This window comes from Zychaea mexicana (assembly GCF_025766255.1).
Source record: "Zychaea mexicana strain RSA 1403 chromosome Unknown BDB00scaffold_14, whole genome shotgun sequence".
Classification (NCBI taxonomy): domain Eukaryota; kingdom Fungi; phylum Mucoromycota; class Mucoromycetes; order Mucorales; family Lichtheimiaceae; genus Zychaea; species Zychaea mexicana.
The window spans coordinates 430,709-449,035 of record NW_026516677.1 but is presented as its reverse complement, the minus strand read 5'-3'; the positions used below and the strand labels follow the sequence as shown (position 1 = coordinate 449,035).

General features: G+C 41.8%; 7 protein-coding genes across 7 annotated transcripts; 3 read left to right on the top strand and 4 right to left on the bottom strand.

The window, feature by feature from the left end:
• Positions 1 to 999: 999 nt before the first annotated feature.
• Positions 1,000 to 2,800, bottom strand: BDB00DRAFT_122173 (uncharacterized protein). The gene is made up of 6 exons (XM_053116148.1): positions 2,628 to 2,800; positions 2,427 to 2,536; positions 2,247 to 2,344; positions 2,068 to 2,154; positions 1,794 to 1,982; positions 1,000 to 1,713 (listed from the first exon to the last, which is right to left on the bottom strand). Exons 1-6 carry the CDS (start codon positions 2,718 to 2,720, stop codon positions 1,187 to 1,189), a joined length of 1,104 nt encoding a protein of 367 aa, XP_052982776.1. The 5' UTR covers positions 2,721 to 2,800; the 3' UTR covers positions 1,000 to 1,186.
• Positions 2,801 to 3,597, bottom strand: BDB00DRAFT_122172 (uncharacterized protein). The gene is made up of 2 exons (XM_053116147.1): positions 3,231 to 3,597; positions 2,801 to 3,118 (listed from the first exon to the last, which is right to left on the bottom strand). The coding sequence occupies exons 1-2, from the start codon at positions 3,423 to 3,425 to the stop codon at positions 2,882 to 2,884; spliced, it is 432 nt and encodes a 143-aa protein (XP_052982775.1). The 5' UTR covers positions 3,426 to 3,597; the 3' UTR covers positions 2,801 to 2,881.
• A 63-nt stretch (positions 3,598 to 3,660) lies between these two features.
• BDB00DRAFT_122046 (uncharacterized protein) lies at positions 3,661 to 4,275 on the top strand. Its single transcript, XM_053116146.1, has 4 exons — positions 3,661 to 3,748; positions 3,841 to 4,003; positions 4,068 to 4,167; positions 4,251 to 4,275. The coding sequence occupies exons 1-3, from the start codon at positions 3,693 to 3,695 to the stop codon at positions 4,071 to 4,073; spliced, it is 225 nt and encodes a 74-aa protein (XP_052982774.1). The 5' UTR covers positions 3,661 to 3,692; the 3' UTR covers positions 4,074 to 4,167; positions 4,251 to 4,275.
• A 3,381-nt stretch (positions 4,276 to 7,656) lies between these two features.
• BDB00DRAFT_892523 (uncharacterized protein) lies at positions 7,657 to 8,724 on the top strand (the record flags this gene model as incomplete). Its single annotated transcript, XM_053128489.1, has 2 exons — positions 7,657 to 8,164; positions 8,276 to 8,724. 2 exons carry the CDS (start codon positions 7,657 to 7,659, stop codon positions 8,722 to 8,724), a joined length of 957 nt encoding a protein of 318 aa, XP_052982773.1.
• A 78-nt stretch (positions 8,725 to 8,802) lies between these two features.
• On the bottom strand, positions 8,803 to 10,400 carry BDB00DRAFT_809120 (Endonuclease/exonuclease/phosphatase). The gene is made up of 4 exons (XM_053122464.1): positions 9,918 to 10,400; positions 9,572 to 9,815; positions 9,412 to 9,468; positions 8,803 to 9,293 (listed from the first exon to the last, which is right to left on the bottom strand). The coding sequence occupies exons 1-4, from the start codon at positions 10,351 to 10,353 to the stop codon at positions 8,912 to 8,914; spliced, it is 1,119 nt and encodes a 372-aa protein (XP_052982772.1). The 5' UTR covers positions 10,354 to 10,400; the 3' UTR covers positions 8,803 to 8,911.
• On the top strand, positions 10,065 to 12,441 carry BDB00DRAFT_121938 (splicing factor, Prp19-binding domain-containing protein). The gene is made up of 6 exons (XM_053116145.1): positions 10,065 to 10,948; positions 11,031 to 11,110; positions 11,203 to 11,348; positions 11,433 to 11,562; positions 11,632 to 11,788; positions 11,911 to 12,441. Exons 1-6 carry the CDS (start codon positions 10,427 to 10,429, stop codon positions 12,124 to 12,126), a joined length of 1,251 nt encoding a protein of 416 aa, XP_052982771.1. The 5' UTR covers positions 10,065 to 10,426; the 3' UTR covers positions 12,127 to 12,441.
• A 7-nt stretch (positions 12,442 to 12,448) lies between these two features.
• On the bottom strand, positions 12,449 to 16,325 carry BDB00DRAFT_809115 (UV radiation resistance protein and autophagy-related subunit 14-domain-containing protein). Its single transcript, XM_053122463.1, has 11 exons — positions 16,189 to 16,325; positions 15,134 to 16,066; positions 14,951 to 15,034; positions 14,748 to 14,843; positions 14,619 to 14,653; positions 14,433 to 14,538; positions 14,266 to 14,347; positions 13,987 to 14,204; positions 13,658 to 13,881; positions 13,508 to 13,586; positions 12,449 to 13,377 (listed from the first exon to the last, which is right to left on the bottom strand). Exons 1-11 carry the CDS (start codon positions 16,222 to 16,224, stop codon positions 12,703 to 12,705), a joined length of 2,568 nt encoding a protein of 855 aa, XP_052982770.1. The 5' UTR covers positions 16,225 to 16,325; the 3' UTR covers positions 12,449 to 12,702.
• Positions 16,326 to 18,327: the final 2,002 nt, after the last annotated feature.

Below are 18,327 nucleotides of genomic sequence, written 5' to 3'. Positions count from 1 at the left end.
GAATACCTGGATCAGATCACGTCTTTTAGCACATAATTCTGTTATCGTCATAGTTTATTCGTTGTATACCCACCACATTTGTAAATGCAAGTGAAAGCCTTCTCTTTTTTCTTTGTCTCAGGGCAAGGGCAAAGAAGAAGATCCTCGATAGGACCCAAAGCCTGAGGCTTCTTGGGTTCCTCGATGCCATAACTCTGCTTATATGCTGCAAGAAGGGAAGGGAGAATGGCTGCCCAGTTACGGTAGCGGTTGCCTGCTCTTCTTCTTTTATTAGCAGCAATAGTTTCCTGATCGCGCAAGATTAAACGTTTTGATGATGGCTGTCGAAGCGGTGGTGGGACATTCGGCGTGCCTCCAGGATTCAAGGCTGCGCCATTCTAACAGTTCTTTTCGCGCCAGTTCTGCTGTAGCTGGAAAAAGATACTTTTGGCTTGCTGCCGAAATCTGGTGCTCGTTTGGGTGGCATGTTTATTCGTAATTATGAGAATGGAGAAGAGGAGTGAAGACACGTTTTTACTGGAGCTACTGTTATGCGACTGCTACAATGGAAAGCAGGTCATGTATTTTTATGCTCCGAGGTTTTGCGGTTTTGCGGTTTTGCGGTTCGACTAAAAAAGACTGTCAACCGCAATCTATAGGGCGACTTTAAGCTCTGCTGAATCGGTATTACTAGGATGGTTCCTTGCCCCTTATTATGCAGATTCGCCCTCTGACATGTTGATCTGCCAGTTTACGTGCTACGTCTTGCCCTTTGCATCATTGGAGATACGTACAAGTGGAGAACGTGATGGTCCTGATGCAATGCATACCAATGAATACAATGAGCCACTTTGGAGCAGCCAAATAGTAGAAGGGGAGCCATCTAAATTTGAAAACGACAAAGTAAAAAAGAATACATGATAATTAATAAACTTCAGCATTTCAAAAGGCCCAGAAACGGCAAGCATCAACGTTCTCAGATTCAAGGATCTATCTTTTAATATCTATGCAAAACAGTAAGTAGCGCAACTATGCACATCCCAGTGCTAGGTGGAGCTTGCATAAGCCATAAGCAGAATTTATTGAATACAAGAAAAATGCAAAATGGAGAAAAAAACAAAAAGGGCGATAATTAAGAGTAGATGCTATATGTTGTACTATGTAAAAAAAAGAGGAGAAGAACAGAAGAAACGGATGAAAGTTGATGTTAGACTCGTTCGATCGGATTTGATAATGTGGGAGGAGGTCTTTCTGGAATATTTTTACAGTTGTCCATCGAGATGTTGTTGTTTGGTTTAGATATGGTTTCGTCGGTTTCAGATGCTGTTACTGATGGTAGAGGCGCTTCTTTCTTCAGGGCACCTGGAAGCCATCGTGGATTGGGCGTATGGGCGTTCTTTCGCATTCTGCGGATATAGAAAACAAGCGCACCAGCACACAAAAGGAACCCAGCAACTCCTAAACTGGCTCCAAGGGCAACGGCTGTCGTATTATCGTCAGACTGATTAGGATTGGAAATCACGGTAGGATCATATGGAAGCCCGCTGTTGTCACCTCCGCCACCATTATTGCCACCATCACCATCCGGCATATGTGGCATCGTAAATTTACAATTGGGTTGCTGTGCGTTGGCAAATTGCTGGATAACCGGTAAACTATCGATCCATTGCCATTTTGACATGTCCAAAACCCCGATATCGTCAGCAAACTCGCCTGTATGTTCGTCTTTATAACCTATTTATACACGACTCAGAGTCAGTTCTCTCTTTTGATACTATCCTTGTCATGTTTTCTTCTTTGTTATTGTTGTTTACCCATTAGAATAACCATATATTTATCGTAGGTTACAGCTTGATGACCGGACCGTGCTGAAGGCGGAACACCGGAAACGTCAGGATGGGACCACTGCAAAGTACATGTGTCTAGTAAAAAGACGTCTTGAGTGCTCTGACCCGTGAGCGCATCCTGTCCACCGAACACTATAATAGAGTGTCCATCTGGTGCTATTATCCTCGAGATATACGTGAGTTCATCATATACAGCTGGATGTGTATAAATTAACAAATCCAAAAGTCCGTATAGTAGTACCTAATGCAGCCGAGAATCCCACTCTTCCATCAGGTGTATCACCAATGGTGGCCATAGTAACTGCCTTTCGTTCATCCGTGTCGAAAACTAATAGCCATAGAAATTACATGTTAACAAAGTTCGGTTGCGAACACCTTGTCTCAATTGCCATAGCTTATTTTCTTCTTTTTTCACTTTACCAAGCACACTCTGAAAGTCAGCTGGATTGGTGACCCAGGTATCACCTGAAGCATTGACCACCGCCGTTTTCCCGCCGAGGATAAATAACTGGTTTTCGCTATTTGATACACATGCCGTTTAGTAAGATAATCTTAATATTTATACTTTTATAACAAGAGGGAAAAAAATCACTGCCTTACACTAAGCTCGAAGTATGACCGTAACGTGCGGGTCGTTGTCCCCAAGCATATCGTACCGGAGGCCAGTCCCATGTTTGCGTTCGTGCATCGTAACTGTAAAAATCATTGTACTAGAGATATGCACCCACGCACCCAGTGCAAACCCACATCAGTAAAGCTTGCATCATGAGGGACGTTGCTTCCCTATTTCCCATCACTCACATAAGCATGTTCTCCGGTCTCTTCCTTTGCTTTAGTGGCACGACCACCATAGAACCAAGCAATCCCAGACGTGGGGTCCACCGTAGCTGACATTTGTGCTCGGGATTCAGGAAGCGGCCCTGAAATATTTACAGCTATTGTTTTCAAACCATACAGTGTTTCATATCAATATACATGTCAGAGAGGGTGCGGAGAAGGAGGAAAACAGATGCTTGTTTTGGATATCACAACAAACACATTCATTGTGTTTACGCTTACGTACGGGCGTTGCTCCAGGTATTGGATGAAGTATTGTAAAATACCATGTTGTCCATATCCGCTGTGCCTCCATCACCAGCTTGGACATATATTTGGCCTTCAAGGCCAGCAAATGCTATTCCGTCAGCATACGGTTCGGTAGCAACCTCTGAGCTTGTCTCTTGTGGGTCCCAGGCCGGACATTGGATGTCCAAGCCCTGGGATAAATCCAGAGTCCATATAGTGGATTCATCCTGCAATATAAAAGATAATATGGTAAACGGAAACAAGCTCTCTCGTCGTTTTTGTTGCGGTCGATCTTTTATGGTGTATGTCTAGTGCGTTTACGTAGTATACGTTTCGTACCATATTGCCTCCCGTCAAGTATATTCGCTGTTGAATGAGGATTGCGGAGAAGTCAGAATAGTTGTTGGGAATGGACTCGGCTGGTGGATTGCATTGTTGCACATTACTGTCCTGAGCTCGACCGGGAGTTGCAATAATGAGGAATAAGAAACATAGCCATGCTAGATGACTCTGCCATGCATTGGGCAGGAGCATTAAGTCCCTTTGTTGTTGCAATGCTGCCAAAAAGAAACGGAAAAGCCGTATGTGTAGTTTTTTGTGCCTGCGTTATGTACTACTGTATGATATTTATAGGTTGGAAAATAAGGAGCTCGTTTTAGGCCAACAGTGGCTATTCAATGCCTTTAAAAGGATCGGAGGTTCCGGCATCCCGTTTTCCGTTGTGCCGTCTTCATCGGGTTGTTTGTTTCTCTCTCCCACAAAGATTACTGTTTGTTCACTGTACACCCTTTATACGTAACAATGTTCTCATCGCCCTTTGTGTCCTCTCATGTCTGTCTCTTTTTTCTCACACACATGTAACGTACGAATCACGACTTTCGACGTCACAAAAGCTAGGAATGAAGTTCGGGTTCTGTTTTCATAAATGTCTAATGCTGTTGTTGCGTAGATATAAAAATAGTGAATGCGACTTTTGCTATCCTCTGCTAAATCTTTTGTGTCTCTGGATAGTGTACCCCACAATTAACCGATATACAAAACTTGATAAAGAAAGACTAATGCTGTCCGCTGGAGCAAGACTGGCTGCACCACTGGAATGGACGGTATTAAAAGTATGCACTTTTCCTATTGAATTTACATTTGTGTAACACGCTCCGTCTTTACTATATTGTTTAGCCGTAATGGGAAAAGCTCATAGTTGCGTGTTTTGCATTAACCACCTGTGGCGAAAGTTTGTCACTTGTAATGTATTGTGTACAAGGCTTATGTTAGTATGGTAATTGTATGCTTTCATTCTCTTCCATACTATCTGTATGTTCAGCCTCTGTGCACGTTCTAATGACATATCCTGCTGAGCAGCAGATGGTGTATGATAACAACAAAAGTCAGTAGTCTCTTTGTGATTTTTTCTGCTCTTGTAAAGCACGTTTTGGTCGTCCAATGACTTTTTACCATAATGAGGCTCCGGTTATGGGGTTTTGTACACATTGGGCTGCTTTCTGCGCGACTTGGCCTCTTGCAATAGATCCTAAATGTCTTGCATCCGACAAGAAAGCCGTTCATCCTAAGTAAACCGGAATATATTATTCATATGAGCTTAGTTACGTCGCTTAGTGATATTATGGGCTTTGTTTTACACCTGGCTTGAATAGGGTCGTGGTAGTATATCATAATTGATTGTTTGGTTTATAATGTATGCAGTTGCTACTTACAAGATATCAAATGAGATGATTTATCACATAAAGCATCTCTCGTAGTAATCTGCAAATCTACAAGGCGACTTTTCAACTGCATCTTTGACTATTTATTACAGGAAGTAACAAAGATACTTAATGAGTAACGATCTCTGTCTGTAAGTATGATAGTGGTGAATTCTTGGTCGCCTCGGATAGCTTGCCATATGCAATTTGAATGTTCACTTGGGCATGCTTTCTGTATTGCGAGAATTTCTGACGTTTGTTATGCTTCTCCTTTTTTTCTTCTTCTAAAGCTTTTGTAAGCTCCTGGACCTCGGTATCTTGTATTTATCGATGTTGGTACAGTATTACTGTATTCTCTTGAGTTTCAGCATGGTCAGCCTGAACCACGTAAAGCAAAAAGAAGATTAACGCACTTTGATTTGACAACTGATTCTAAGGTACAATACAATGACCCCGTTTTCTATACCATATGGCTATGATAGAGTTAATCTAGTGACGATATACCTTAACGTTGGCCTTTTGTTGCTGCTGCTTCTGCTTAATCATCGGCGGTGTTCTGCTGCTGAATGTCAGGCGTTGCTGCCTGTTTATAATTATTTCTGCGTGTAACTTGTGGTTTCCATCTCCACACGCGTCGACCTCACTTTTCTTCGATATACAATATCTTTAGCTGCTGTTCCGTTTCTGTTTTTTCCATTCTTTCCTTTTCCAGCTCCTCTTCCAGCACATCGACGCGATTTCTGAAAGTAGAACTGTTGTCCATTTCCTTCGTAAAAAGATTGCTCGTCCTCGCCAATAACGCCTTGGCTCCCGCCAGTTGCTGCTTGCTATTGAGCGATTTCTGGGACGCCCCTTCACACTCCTGATATGCGCGTATTCAGACGAAGTGTTAGCTCTTGCTCGTCTAGTCCATTAGGTGACAAACCAATCGTTTGAGCAATAAGCGCTTTACAAATTACTGTTATCGCTGATGTTGTGTTCGGTAAACTTTTCTCTTTTTGCGTTTCTAATGTTGGCGGTTTTATTTTCGTCACTGACCAAAGTCGACGTTTCTGCCACAATATATTTTGGTTGTCTTGGATTAGTTTCGCGATCTCCTGTCGTGCGGTGTCAAGTTGCGTGGCCCTCAGCGAAATGGCGCTGTAACGTTTGGAGCTGTGAAATCACTATGCAGCTGCACTCTTTGAAGGATCTGTGCAGTATCACTTGACACCAAAAGTGGTGGCTATTGTTGTTGTTGGAGCCTGTCGTCACATTGTACGTTTTGCGTTGGATTTATGCTGTACTTATGCGTACTTGAGCCTATATGCATGAGTGTGTATAAAGAGAGAAAATAGGAGTGATGTGCAAAAAGGAAAGAGAGGAACACCTGGTCCGATCAGTAGTTTGACAGGTGCGCCGATAGAAAACGAAAAATACGACTGTGTACTGTGCATTTTCCCTCCCATTTATTTACCCAAGAAAAACTGTTCCTTCCCTTTTTCTAACCAACTTGAAGTGTAAAGAAGTGGGCTTCGTATAATCACATTTCTGGTACTTGTGGTTTATGTACATATCTTATTCTTGTCAAGAAGTACTGTTATTGTATGCCACACACGAGCAGGTTCAGCTAGGAAAGATTGATTCTCATTATTATATATAATGTTTACTTCCCTCTTTAACTACAAATGAATATGTAATGAAGTATAATAGTACACTGCAGGCTTTGGTGCTGCTGATGCTGATGCTGCTTGCGAGATAGCATGAATTACAGGAAATATAGCGTACTTTAGTTTTCAGAAAGCATACTGATTTAGAACTAGACTGTACGTTACATTGCATAGCCTAATGTACGGCTATCATATAAGCAACATAAAGTTTGTTAATTGCAACGAGTAAAGATTCGCAGAATGTCACTGGGCTGAGCGGAGCTTTGCCAGAATAAGCACGCTCGATAGCATTAGACAGTGGTTCGTTTAAAGCTAATCACGAATAAAGCTAACTATAACACAGGAGTGCTTTCGATCAATCCAGCTTTTGGTATGGCCTCAGAAAGATTTGATCTTTCTCAAAGTTCGCCCTTTACAATAATAGTACATAGGCTGCGCTATCACTAGTTGAGCGAATAAAGCGCATACAAACTAATCAAGACAAAAGAAGCATGATATTCCATGTCTAAATATGTGTCTCAAAAACGGAATTCATGTAGTGGTAAAGACATTTTTCTACTTGTGTTCTATCAACGTATACATGATAAAGAAATTGAAAATCTTCAGGTCGTTGTATGATACTTGAGGATCAAATATCAAAGTTTATAGCTTCTGAGAAGAGTTGCACATATGTGTCACGATCGCATTTTCCAGATCGCAGTCAATGTTGTATGATAGTAAATACATTGGTAAAAAGCATGCAGCGTGTCAATTTATTATTCTGACGTTGGTTGCTACTATATTAATAAATAATAGATAAAATAAGGAACACAAGGTCACCTCATATTTACCCTGCTTGTATCTCTCGGAAAGATCAAGGGTAAAAAGATGGAGGTATACGATCAATTGCCCTGAAAATGGCAAAGCTTCATATGATACGCCCACCTGGCAATATGAAACATACAGAAATTTGTATTAAAATTTTAGTGCATTAGCTCTTCTCTTCTTAAGTTTATGTAGTAGTAAGAGGATAAATGAAGCTCAATGAAGCACCACCATTCCATGTATTAGAAAAGTGAAATAAAAATGGTTAGAGCCATTTTTTTATCTCATATTTAATAACATAACAGAAATGATGTAGTGTGAAAAAAAGAAAAGGCAAACAATGGTGCCATCAGCATGTTGATATTGATGCAGCGAGGGCGATCTTCACCTTATATTGTGCTCTAGTAGTGAGGAGAAGGCGTTGATGAATGACTCTCGGCACCACACCAATAAAGTTGAGGCGGGTTGTTGTCCCCTTCTGGTCTGAAGAAAAGGGGTTGTAGATTACCATCCATCTTTTTCTTCTTTCTTTCTTTCTCTCCTTTCATCTATTTTTGCTTACGATTTTACTCTTTTCTTCTGTTTCAGGAGTGTAATTTAATAAATCAAGCTATGAAGTTATCGACCGTCTTACGCTATGCCATCACTATTTTCTTCATCCTACATTGTGTAGAAGCACAGTTATTAGGCATCGGTGGTGGAGGTAAAGAGCAGCACAGTAGCGATTCAGCATCACCTTCGCAACATCAACCGGCAACTTCATCGGCAGCTCCTGCACCTACTAATAGCGACAAGAATCCAGCACCCAGTATAAGCGCTACTCCTACCGCAAGTCAACAACCACATCAAAGCAATAAGCCAACGCCTCCCGCACAGCAAACAGACTCAGAATCATCACCTTCTGATGGAAGCACACCAACAAAGGGCAGTGGAAACGGAAGTGGTGATGGTACCGGAAGCAATGGACAGGCTGCAGAGGACACCAGTAATGGTACTACAGGGCCAAATTCATCATCATCATCATCTGGCCAAGAGCAACAGCAGCAATCTCCAGGAAGTGGAGATGGTAATAACATGAATAAAACTGCGGTTATTGCTGGATCCGTAGCAGGTGGCATCGGTAAGTGCTGGAATGTGTGAGTTGGTGAGTTGGCTGATCGGTGGGGTGATCTGATCATAACCCGCATATGTATTTCTACGCTAAATTCATTAATAAAATCTATGTATCAAGTTTGTATGGCTCTCTTGGCAGGGTGCATCGCCTGTATGTGTCGACGCGGAGGGTACACACGCCGAGAACGACGACGGAATAAGGATGAGTACACAGCACAGCCTGAAGACTTTTCAATGGACATGAGCGAAACTGGTGCTGGAGGAAGTGCTTATGCACGTCGGTTTGTACCTCCTACAGGTCCAACAAGTGGAGGTTACATGAATTTACAAGACCAATCACAACAACAGCAGCAACAACAACAACAACAGCAACACCACGATGTACAGTACTACCACGATCCACAGCAACACGATGTACAGTATTACCAAGACCCACAGCAGCAACAACAGCACCATCCTGGCGCACAATACTACCATGCCCAGCTCAGCCAACCGCCCCCTGCAACGGTCTGGACTTCAGGAGCAGCAAAACCAGATGCTGTCGAGTATAAACCTAACGAAGTTTAAAGAACTCCTTGTTCATTTTCTCATTCCGCCCGCTACCTATTTTTGTGTTTGCGTGTGCAATTTATTATTATATATACTCATATACTATTAGCAAACCAATCCCCCACTATTCATATTTACATAGCATCCATTTCATTTCTTTTGAATACGTGTCATCCATTGTCACCATCAATATTACTTTATTTCTCTACGTTGCATCGCTAGTTTCACTAGTATCATTGCTATCATTGTCTTCTTCTGGGCTGCTTGCATTCGCTGCATTACCCATATCTACATCCTTTAATACAAGTACGAGAGGGACATGATCACTAGCTCCATATGCTATTTGACGGATCTCACTTTCAACGACTTTGTCCATAAGATCAGGGGTCACCACAAAATAATCCAGTCGCCAACCGATCAACTTGCTGCGGCACTGGAATCGATACGAGTAATAAGTATAATGCCCTTCTGTTTCAGGATGAAAATGGCGCCAAGTGTCGATCAACCCGGGCAAATCGTTTCCGTCCGTAGATGTAGCAAGTACTCTGTCAAAGTCTGCACGCTCTTCCACTGTAAATCCTGCGGATCTACACACACGCACATGCACACCATGGATTTTGTATTGATCAATCATCGTCTTGTATTCACTTATCTTGAGAGACGGCAAAAGGAAAAAATAAGACCGGGTTACTACTGGATACTAACCTTGTATTGGTATCAGGCCGTGCAATATCTTTACGCGTATGTGCCACGTTCAAATCACTAATCGATGATCCATGAAAGTTGAGGTTATTCATTTGCACTTTCCATTTTTTAATATGATCAGCGTATGAGTGCGCATACCAACAATAGAAAAGAAGCTTACCCAGCCCAGATCACAGCACGCCCTTCTTTTTGAAGGGAGCGCAAGAATTTTTCCATGTGTTGATTAAATACTTTACGTCGCTCAAGATTTTTGAGTTTGTCACCAGAGTTAGGAACATAGCAAGCAACTAGCGTGAAAGCTGGGAAATACAAGGTAATAACGCGTCCACGCGAGCCTTCATCATAGTCTGGCAAGCCTCTTTCCACCTTTTCTGGCTTATACTTGGAGAACACAGCCACGCCAGCTATACGTGGAGATAAAGTGATATTTAGGAGGGAAGCGAAAAAAGAAGTCGAAAGAGATTAAACGCGTGTCTTACAAAGACCAAAAGAAACTATGGACTTACAATAACCCTTTTTATCATCAAAGGCCCAATAACGATACTTATAGACCTTGTCGTCGACAGCAGTTGACACAGGCTGATTCACCTTTGTTTCTTGTAAGAAGATAATATCCGCATTCTCGGCTGCAACGTAATTTTTAAAGCCTTTTTTGATACTGCTGTTCAAACCGCCGACATTGAACGATGCCAGCTTGATCGATCCTTCGGGTGCTTTTGGAAATGTCATGTCCTCAGGAAGCGTTACGTTTCTAGGAAGCGTGGGATCAAAAGGTTCCCAAGTTTTCTTCTTTTTTGCAGGCTTGACGGGTGCATTAGAATTCTTTCTCTTTGGTGGCATTGTGGTTATGGCAACGGTAGGAAGACGGAGAAAGTGTGGTTGTGATGGCTTTCGCACTAGGCGTGTCAAACTCCAATAAAGTAGCGGAGTCCTAGTGTACATCCTTTTTTATATTTTTTTGCCAGCAGAAAGAGAGAGGGAATTTACCTTTCCACTCTTTTGGCTTCCCTTAAATATGGCATCTCGTTCGAATCAGCACCGACCTACTGTACAAGCAAGACGTTATCGAGCTGGTCAAGTGCCAGAAAATTACGTCGATGACCTTTCAGACAGTGAAGAAGAGGAGGAACAACAACAACAGCTAGAACAAGAAAAGAAACGACAGCAAGAATTACAACGTGAATCCAAACGAAAGCACCAACAACAGCAACAACAATTACAGTTTGCACAAAAAGAAGTTGTTACTGGTCTCGAACAAGTTGAAATTTCAGAAAAAGATGCAGCATCCGATCGACGTTTACGACGATTACGGCAAGCACAGCAACAGGAATCGGTAGCAGTAGAACGAGACGATTCGGGTCGACGAAGGAGACGCTTTGTCCAAGAAGAAGAAACAGAAACACAGAAAGAAGAGGAAGAAGAGGTCGAGGAAGAAGAAAGAGCGAGAGAACGATTACGCATGAAGCAAAAGGCTTTACAGTTACAACAGCAACGAGAAGAGGAAGAGGAGGAGGAAGAAGAAGAAGAGGAAGAAGAGGTACCTCAATAATATATACGAAAGCTAACTCCTCTAGAATGTTAGATCGTCTAAACCTTTCAAATTTGAACGATTTTGTTAGAGCTCAAGCGAGTATGAAACAGATAGTGAAGAAAGCGAAGACGAAATCCAAAAAATGCCCAAACCTATGTTTATACCAAAGTATAAAGATTTTTTTCTCCCTTATTTAAATGTACTCTTTAGTATTCATTCGCAAGTGATTGACCTAGCGAATTTTCTTTCTAACTATCTAGAGCACATCGAGAAACAGTACTTCAGCAGGAACAGCGACAACGAGAAGAAGAAGAACGTGAACAAAAATACCAAGAAGAACTCGAAAAACGAAAATTACAGTCGCACAATATGCTTGCAGACGAATTAAAGCGCGAAAAGGAAGCAGGTAAGAGCCATTTGTCTCTCCCTTTTTTTAGTCATAATATCCTAAACACTCGACTCATTTTTTTGTCGTTTTTTATCATTGCAGCGTTGGAAAAGGACTTGTCTACTCAAGATGATACTGTGGATGATACGGATTATGGAGATCAGGCCGAATTCGATGCCTGGAAAGTCCGTGAACTCAAGCGTATCAAACGAGACCGAGAGAAGCGCATTGCGTATGTATTTTATACTGTGATCACATGTCTTAAAAAAAGCTCTTTATGCTAACAACCAACCTATTATAGTCGCGAACGTGAGCAGGAGGAGATTGAGCGTAGAAGAGAACTGCCAGAAGATGTACGGTTACAGATGGACATGGAGGAGGCCGAGAAGACACGACAGAAGGATCGTGGACAGCATACATACCTGCAAAAATATTATCATAAGGGTGCTTTCTATCAGGTATCGTATATTACTGAAAGATGAGAACGGGTGATCATCAGGGCATTATATACATATAACCCCCCCGCCCCCCAATAATGAACATGGATACTAAGCTTTTTTTTGGTTAATTTTTGTTATAGGATGAGGGAAGTGATGTCTTGAAACGCGATTATTCTGCACCTACAATAGATGAAGTACGAAACAAAGAAATATTACCCAAGGTTATGCAAGTCAAGAATTTTGGTTTGGCAGGTCGTACCAAATGGACCCATTTGACAGCCGAAGACACGTCTTCACGAGATGATCCTTGGAACAATCCAGGTGCATCAAAACGACGGAAACGAAACCATGAGTAAACTCGGAATAGTAGTAGCTCTTTTTTTTTTTGAAGAAAAAAAAAAGAATAAATAGTGTTGAGTGTGCGTGGGCTCGTGTAGCTCTGTTGAACACCAGTAGTTGTCGATTTGGGTGTGGCTGCCCATGTCATCTGTTGCGCACGCGGGTTCGTTTACTAACATTCATAGGAATACATGATTCATCTACATATTCTAGAACAGCATTTACCATTAAAAGCGTTATCCATCTATGCTATACTATTCTTTCAAGTGAAAAAAAGAGCTGTAACATACATCCAAAGAAACACTTTGTAAATCATACATTACAGTATACACCTAAAGTATACAAGTTATCAATCTTTGATTAAAGGCAAAATTGAGCTTAGTATGTGAGCTAAAATGTATGCAATTCATATATATTTTGCGGTGCTTCTTGTTTTGTGGCGTATACTATGTGCAGAAACTTCGTGTGTATGTGTGTGTGTGGTGGTAGGTAGGGAGAGGACCTTGTTGGATTTGGTATGTTGTATATAGATATATTTGTTTGGTGTGTGACGTATATATAGATAAAGTGAGTGTGGGAGATGGATAATATATCTACCAAAATGCTTGTTCTGCTGCGACCTCCTTCTGTTTACTAGTACTAGAATCATTATTGTTACTGTTGCAATTAGATATTGTCGTTACAGTATCCAATGTTGGCGGCGCTGCCATGGCTTGAGATGCCCCAACAAATGCAGCGGTGGGAGATGCACCATATTTTGGCGAATTGGATATATTTTTAGTAACAGAGGCGGTCGATGTGGATGGGGACGGAGCGACGGGTGGTGATGCGTTATTTACGATAGGTTGCAAAGTGAGATGGTTGCTTCCGTGTTGTTCATGTTCGTCGACTGAAACAGCAGCAGCAGCAGTGAGTGGACTTTTTATAGACCCATTGAGACTTGAAGTGCGTTGGTGGTTAGGACCCTTCGAATGATGACTCGTGGTTGAAGAAGTGGTACTAGCAGGAGCAGGCGCAGAAGACACAGTTTGTTGTTCAGGAGTGATACGGTGCCGTAATAGCCGCGATCTTCGTTTGCTCTTGTTGTTGCTGTTAGTCGCTTCTGTTGGATCGCCACCTGGTTGGTTTGCGTATGATGATATTGATAATACAGACATGGATGTTGGACCGGATGATATGGAGGTGGTAAGGATGGCTTGAATGAAATAGTGAATATTGGGAAGCGTGTAACGGAGATCAATGACAATTAAGCCGTAGGCATTCATTAACTAAAGATACATCAATTTGAAGGCCTACTTAGTATATTTTTCCTCCACACACATATATATATACACACACACACACACCAAAACATCTGTTACTATCAGTGCTAGCGCATTCAAGAACGACGGTTCTTACCTGTTCAATGTTCTTATTGAGTAAAAACACACCGAATTCGAATCGGTAGCGATCGACGCCTTTTGCATAAAGTGGAAACCTGGCGATCATTTTGTTGAGTAAGTATACACGCAAAACTGACAGATAATTGTGGATGATAGAGATACATACTCTGTGGGCCCGCTAATCGACGATACGGGATCCTTGATGGAAGCTCTGGAACCCATGGGCCGAATAGGATATCTCAAAGGAATATCAAGGTAAAATGCCAACATGGAAACAAGATGTGCCGTAAATCCTAATGCGGTTGCGATCGACTCGTCGTTACATCCGGTGTAAACGGAATTGGGTAGGTATATGTCCCGTATACAAAACTGATGCATATCATCGAACGACTTGTTTTTTTATATATAATCAACCAAGGAAATATATGCGATACCCAAAGAGGGAAATGGGAAATAGTAGCAGAATTCAAAAGAAAGGATTTGTTTTTTTCTTACCTGTTCAATGGGGTATATGGAAAATAAATCGGCTACAAGCTCCTTTTTGCGACGATTCAATTGATGGAAAAGGCGTTCGTGTGTTTGTATACTGCGTTCAAGTAATTGTTCATTATCCGCCAAGTCCTCTTTTTCGGCTTCAAGACACTCGTGGGACTTGCTTAGTTCAGATTTGCGCTTAGCTAGCAAATCTCGTAGATGGGCTATCCGTTGGCGTCCTAAAGATTATACGATAATTAACACCAAGAGGGTAATTTAGTATTGTTGTATTATATTTACCTTTGCGAATACCAATTTTTTCTTTGACAAGCTCAGCTTCTATCCCTTCCAATTTACATTGTCGTTGGTCACGTTCCCGTGCCTGTCATCAAGAATGAGTTAAGATCTGTTCACAAAGTAACGGATATATAATAGGACAATAGGGGTCCTTTCTATCAAGTTCTTACCAGACGAAACCGATTATCTTCTTTGATTAAAATATCACTTATATTTTGTCGTACTTGTTCGGCAGACTTTTGGGTATCGAATATACATTGTTTTAAGGTATTAACCCTAGAAGTTTGAAAAGTTAATGGCTTTTGTTATCATGCATCAGGTCTCCCTTTTACCCCGAGCATTCGATGAGAACATACTTGAGAAGGTTGTCTAGACTATACGATCGCTTAGACTAATAAAGAAATATATGTATCAATGAGATGTTCGACACACGTATCATATATACATAAGCCACTAATGTAAAAGAATTGCAGGAGGTCTTTTACTTTGTTGACCGAATGCTCAGTATCGATGCTTGCTTGATCATTCTCTCCGTATGGATCAATCAAACTCGATCTTTTGCTTTGTATAATTAGTTTTGACTAATGGGAAAAATAAAGAAGCAGTTTCAAGTCAGTGTAAGGCGAAACAAAAGAGACTGCATATACGTCTGCATCAAACATGCATAAGGAGAAAAAGACAACTTTACCACAATATCTGGCGCAGTGTAGAACCCATCCTCAAACTCGAGTAAAAGCGTGTTCTCCGTAAATGAAGAGGGTGGATCTTGCAGCTAGAACATTTTACAAGTTTATGCCAATTAACTTTACCTTTCCAGTAGAATAACAGCAGACGCAATAAATTTAAAAGAAATAAAAGATTTCATGTATACCGTCTTGCCAACAAATGCTAATGCATTTAAATCGACCTGCCACTCGAGCAAAAGCTGATACTCTTCAGTCGGTTGCGACGGTCGTCTCAGTTTCATCGCCGCCGTCGTTGAAGCTGAAGAAGTATGGTGATGATGATGATCTTCCGAAGCAGAAGGACGCACTGCTGTTGCTGATTCGGGAAACGAGTGGCGCGCCCACAAACGGATCACAATCTCTGTCTGTACGCCATCATACCACGACGACCATTGCGACGAGTCCAATGCCCGGAACGACGGGTTAACGGTATTGGGTATTGTCTCACTTTTGAAAAATGCAGCTTCGTCGGTACTCAAATGGAGCGTCAAGTTGACATCCAATAACCCACGCTCAACGTCCCGATCACGCGAATACTGGCGTTGTGGCTGCTTTAAAACGTGTTGTCGTGCTGCTGGTCGTTTTAAACGGGATGTTTTGTATGCACTTTTGGTGAGTGACGAATCTTCCACAGTCGTGCTGTTGGATGAGCGAAGTGATGACGCGCTTTCTGAGCGTCGCATATCCGCAGTGTGATGGTGGTGGTTGTGGTGCTGCTGCTGGTTTAAAAGTGTGCTGGAAACAGTCGTTACAGGATGCGGTGCTTCTAAACTAGGCGAGTGAGCTGCAGCCGGGTAATCTGTTGTAGGGGACGATCCCGTACGTCTGTGTAAAACAGTTGATTTAGACCGTTGTTGCTGAGGGGGGTGCTGATCCCATGGCTGCGATGGAGAAGGAGATGACGCTCGAGACGTTACTGCACTACTGCTTAAACTCGACCCTCGACTGTTGATATAAAAGCCCGAGAGACCCAGCATGTCGCCGTTTTCAGCCGTCGTTTTACTATTGACTTCATGGTCACCATTACCACACCATACGATGTTTCGGCCGACAATGGTCTGCATGTGTCGTATACGACGCTATCATTGGTATGATAGTAAGTAAACCCTTATGCTCTTTTTCAAATCGTTTTCCAAGTTATAGGAATCTTTTTTTTTTGCTACTTTATATTAAACTATATATATATCGTTCAATACGATACCTGTCTCGGACTAGCTATTGGCCTGCTTTCAGTCATTGGTATAACATGCGCCAGATCTTCTTTTAAATTTGTCAAAGGAAAAGTGTTAGAAAAAAAAAAGAAGGGCCAAGTGTCGATGCAGTAAAAGGAAAGGTTTCGGAACGCGAATACGGTCTGCGCTTTTCTTGTGTAATGTCAAGTATGAATTCGAGCATCGAGAAAGCAGCGGGGTGGGGTTTTGATTTTTTCATTTCACTGCTATGCAACTTGCTATTTTCATATACTGAAACGGTTGCCCTCCTCTTTGGGTTCTATGATAGGATTGAGGCGGTTGTATTACTTATTACTTATTGCAAGCAAGAAAGGGGCCACTGCTGATATCAATCATCATAGTACATAGTTATATTTGTTGCTAATAGTCACCAGCGGGACAACGACAAAAATCAGCGTGCTCTATGAAAGGTGCACATATCATAGGATACACTATACGAAAAAAAAGTAGCTTTGAAGGATATGTATGTGCGCTATCGTTGAAACCCGGGAGTTCAATTGTTTATGGAGAAGGAGACACGATAGGCGATGATACATTACTTGTAAGAAGACATCATGTTTCAGTTATTGTTGACAAGCAGTTGTTTATTGAACTTCACATTCTGTATATATCGCTTGTGATATAAATGGCAATCTCATTATATGCTTGAGACATAGGGGTACACTGATTAAACCATACACTAGCTCAAACTGCTATCCTACTCTGTATACAGTTAATGCCATAGGAAAAGAAAGACATGCAGTGATATATATTGGAGCTGTGTCATGCAGTCACATGCTTCTTGTATAGCTGTATCACTTTTACAAGTGCCTCAATGAACCTAGCAGAATGTCCGTGTATGTGCACTATTAGGAAATAAAGTGGAAATGCAAAAAAGATGTGCCCCAGACGAGTTTCACGATACAGAGTCGTACAGAAGAAGCACATGTCGTGGCTGCTGTTGCCACACAGTTTCTCGGATTTACCAGGTCAGGGAAACAGCGATTTTAGTGAAAGCTTTATACATACTTACATAAACCAGCAGTTACATATATATTACCAGAACGAAAGTTCCCGTTCTCATCTCCTCCTATAATAGATAAAGTAACTTCCTATCAAAGTTGCAGATCCTCTCTATAAACAGAATACATATGCAAAGATGTGGAGTGTATTGTAGCTTTGAATGAGAATGTGTGCATTTGTGTCATAGCACACGCATCGAACCCTTCCGTTGTGTTGTTATGCACTGTACAGCAGCAAAAAGAGCTAGAATTGCACCCAACAGAAAAAAGGATACTGTAGCAAATAGGAGGAGGAACGATAGAAAGAAATAAGGTTTAAATCGAGTCGACGTGAACATAGTATCCTCATTTTGATCAATGACCCGAGCCGTATTCCGCGCACACCCTTCATGCTGACGACCGAAGCGTTGTTAACGAATGCCTGGGGACGATAATGCGCACTAAGAACAACAACGATGTCCCGACGCCCACGGGTACATGTAAGAAAGCCTTGTTGATCCGGGTCCCTTTTGTTGCCTGTGAGTTTGTACGATGACTCGCGTGCGCAGAAAACGGCACCAATCCTATTTTCTTATTAGAGGTGCGTGATGTGGTTGTACCATGTCAAGTGGATCGTTCGATTAAAACAAAATCATTATAACTGAATGTACTACTACCAAGTTGCTGATAGATAGAAACAACATCTCCATCACCAAGAGCACGATAAGCTCGATTGTAGCTACTATTTCCTTAGCCATGAGCGTTGTATGGCGGTAATGGGAGGCAGGGAGAGGAAAGGGATGAGATAGCAGTGATACCTCTTCTGGAGATTTCTCGCACCATTCCGGGTTGTATGCAATGGCCTAATAGCGTAAGCGTGCTTGATCTGTTACCCAAAAAATGCCTTTTTGAGAGGACGCTACCGTGTACACGCGTAGTACGACCCAAAGAAAGAGAAAGAGCATGAAAACGCGATAAAATACCTGAGAAAGACAAATGAACGTAAAATAGCAAAATTGATATACGTGTTGACCCCGGATGCTGCACCATACACACACACACACACACACACAAAACAGACGTGCATGCTGTACGGCAGCAATTGACAAGCGACTGGCTTGACCGAAA

Bases quoted from the DNA above. Each gene is read 5' to 3' on its own strand.
- BDB00DRAFT_122173 (XM_053116148.1), bottom strand. From the start codon at position 2,720: ATGTCAGCTACGGTGGACCCCACGTCTGGGATTGCTTGGTTCTATGGT. The intron at 2,537-2,627 runs GTGAGTGATGGG...GCATATCTCTAG, and splicing joins AGACCGGAGAACATGCTTAT to TACAATGATTTTTACAGTTA. The intron at 1,714-1,793 runs GTAAACAACAAT...GTGTATAAATAG, and splicing joins ATATATGGTTATTCTAATGG to GTTATAAAGACGAACATACA.
- BDB00DRAFT_122172 (XM_053116147.1), bottom strand. From the start codon at position 3,425: ATGCTCCTGCCCAATGCATGGCAGAGTCATCTAGCATGGCTATGTTTC. The intron at 3,119-3,230 runs GTACGAAACGTA...TTTATATTGCAG, and splicing joins ACTTGACGGGAGGCAATATG to GATGAATCCACTATATGGAC.
- BDB00DRAFT_122046 (XM_053116146.1), top strand. From the start codon at position 3,693: ATGTTCTCATCGCCCTTTGTGTCCTCTCATGTCTGTCTCTTTTTTCTC. The intron at 3,749-3,840 runs GTAACGTACGAA...GTTGTTGCGTAG, and splicing joins CTCTTTTTTCTCACACACAT to ATATAAAAATAGTGAATGCG.
- BDB00DRAFT_809120 (XM_053122464.1), bottom strand. From the start codon at position 10,353: ATGTACACTAGGACTCCGCTACTTTATTGGAGTTTGACACGCCTAGTG. The intron at 9,469-9,571 runs GTAAGCTTCTTT...ATCATCGATTAG, and splicing joins CGTGCTGTGATCTGGGCTGG to TGATTTGAACGTGGCACATA. The intron at 9,294-9,411 runs GTTAGTATCCAG...GCGTGTGTGTAG, and splicing joins CGGCCTGATACCAATACAAG to ATCCGCAGGATTTACAGTGG.
- BDB00DRAFT_121938 (XM_053116145.1), top strand. From the start codon at position 10,427: ATGGCATCTCGTTCGAATCAGCACCGACCTACTGTACAAGCAAGACGT. The intron at 10,949-11,030 runs GTACCTCAATAA...CGATTTTGTTAG, and splicing joins AAGAAGAAGAGGAAGAAGAG to AGCTCAAGCGAGTATGAAAC. The intron at 11,789-11,910 runs GTATCGTATATT...TTTTTGTTATAG, and splicing joins ATAAGGGTGCTTTCTATCAG to GATGAGGGAAGTGATGTCTT.
- BDB00DRAFT_809115 (XM_053122463.1), bottom strand. From the start codon at position 16,224: ATGACTGAAAGCAGGCCAATAGCTAGTCCGAGACAG. The intron at 16,067-16,188 runs GTATCGTATTGA...TACCAATGATAG, and splicing joins CAATAGCTAGTCCGAGACAG to CGTCGTATACGACACATGCA. The intron at 14,844-14,950 runs GTAAAGTTGTCT...TTTTCCCATTAG, and splicing joins ACACTGCGCCAGATATTGTG to TCAAAACTAATTATACAAAG.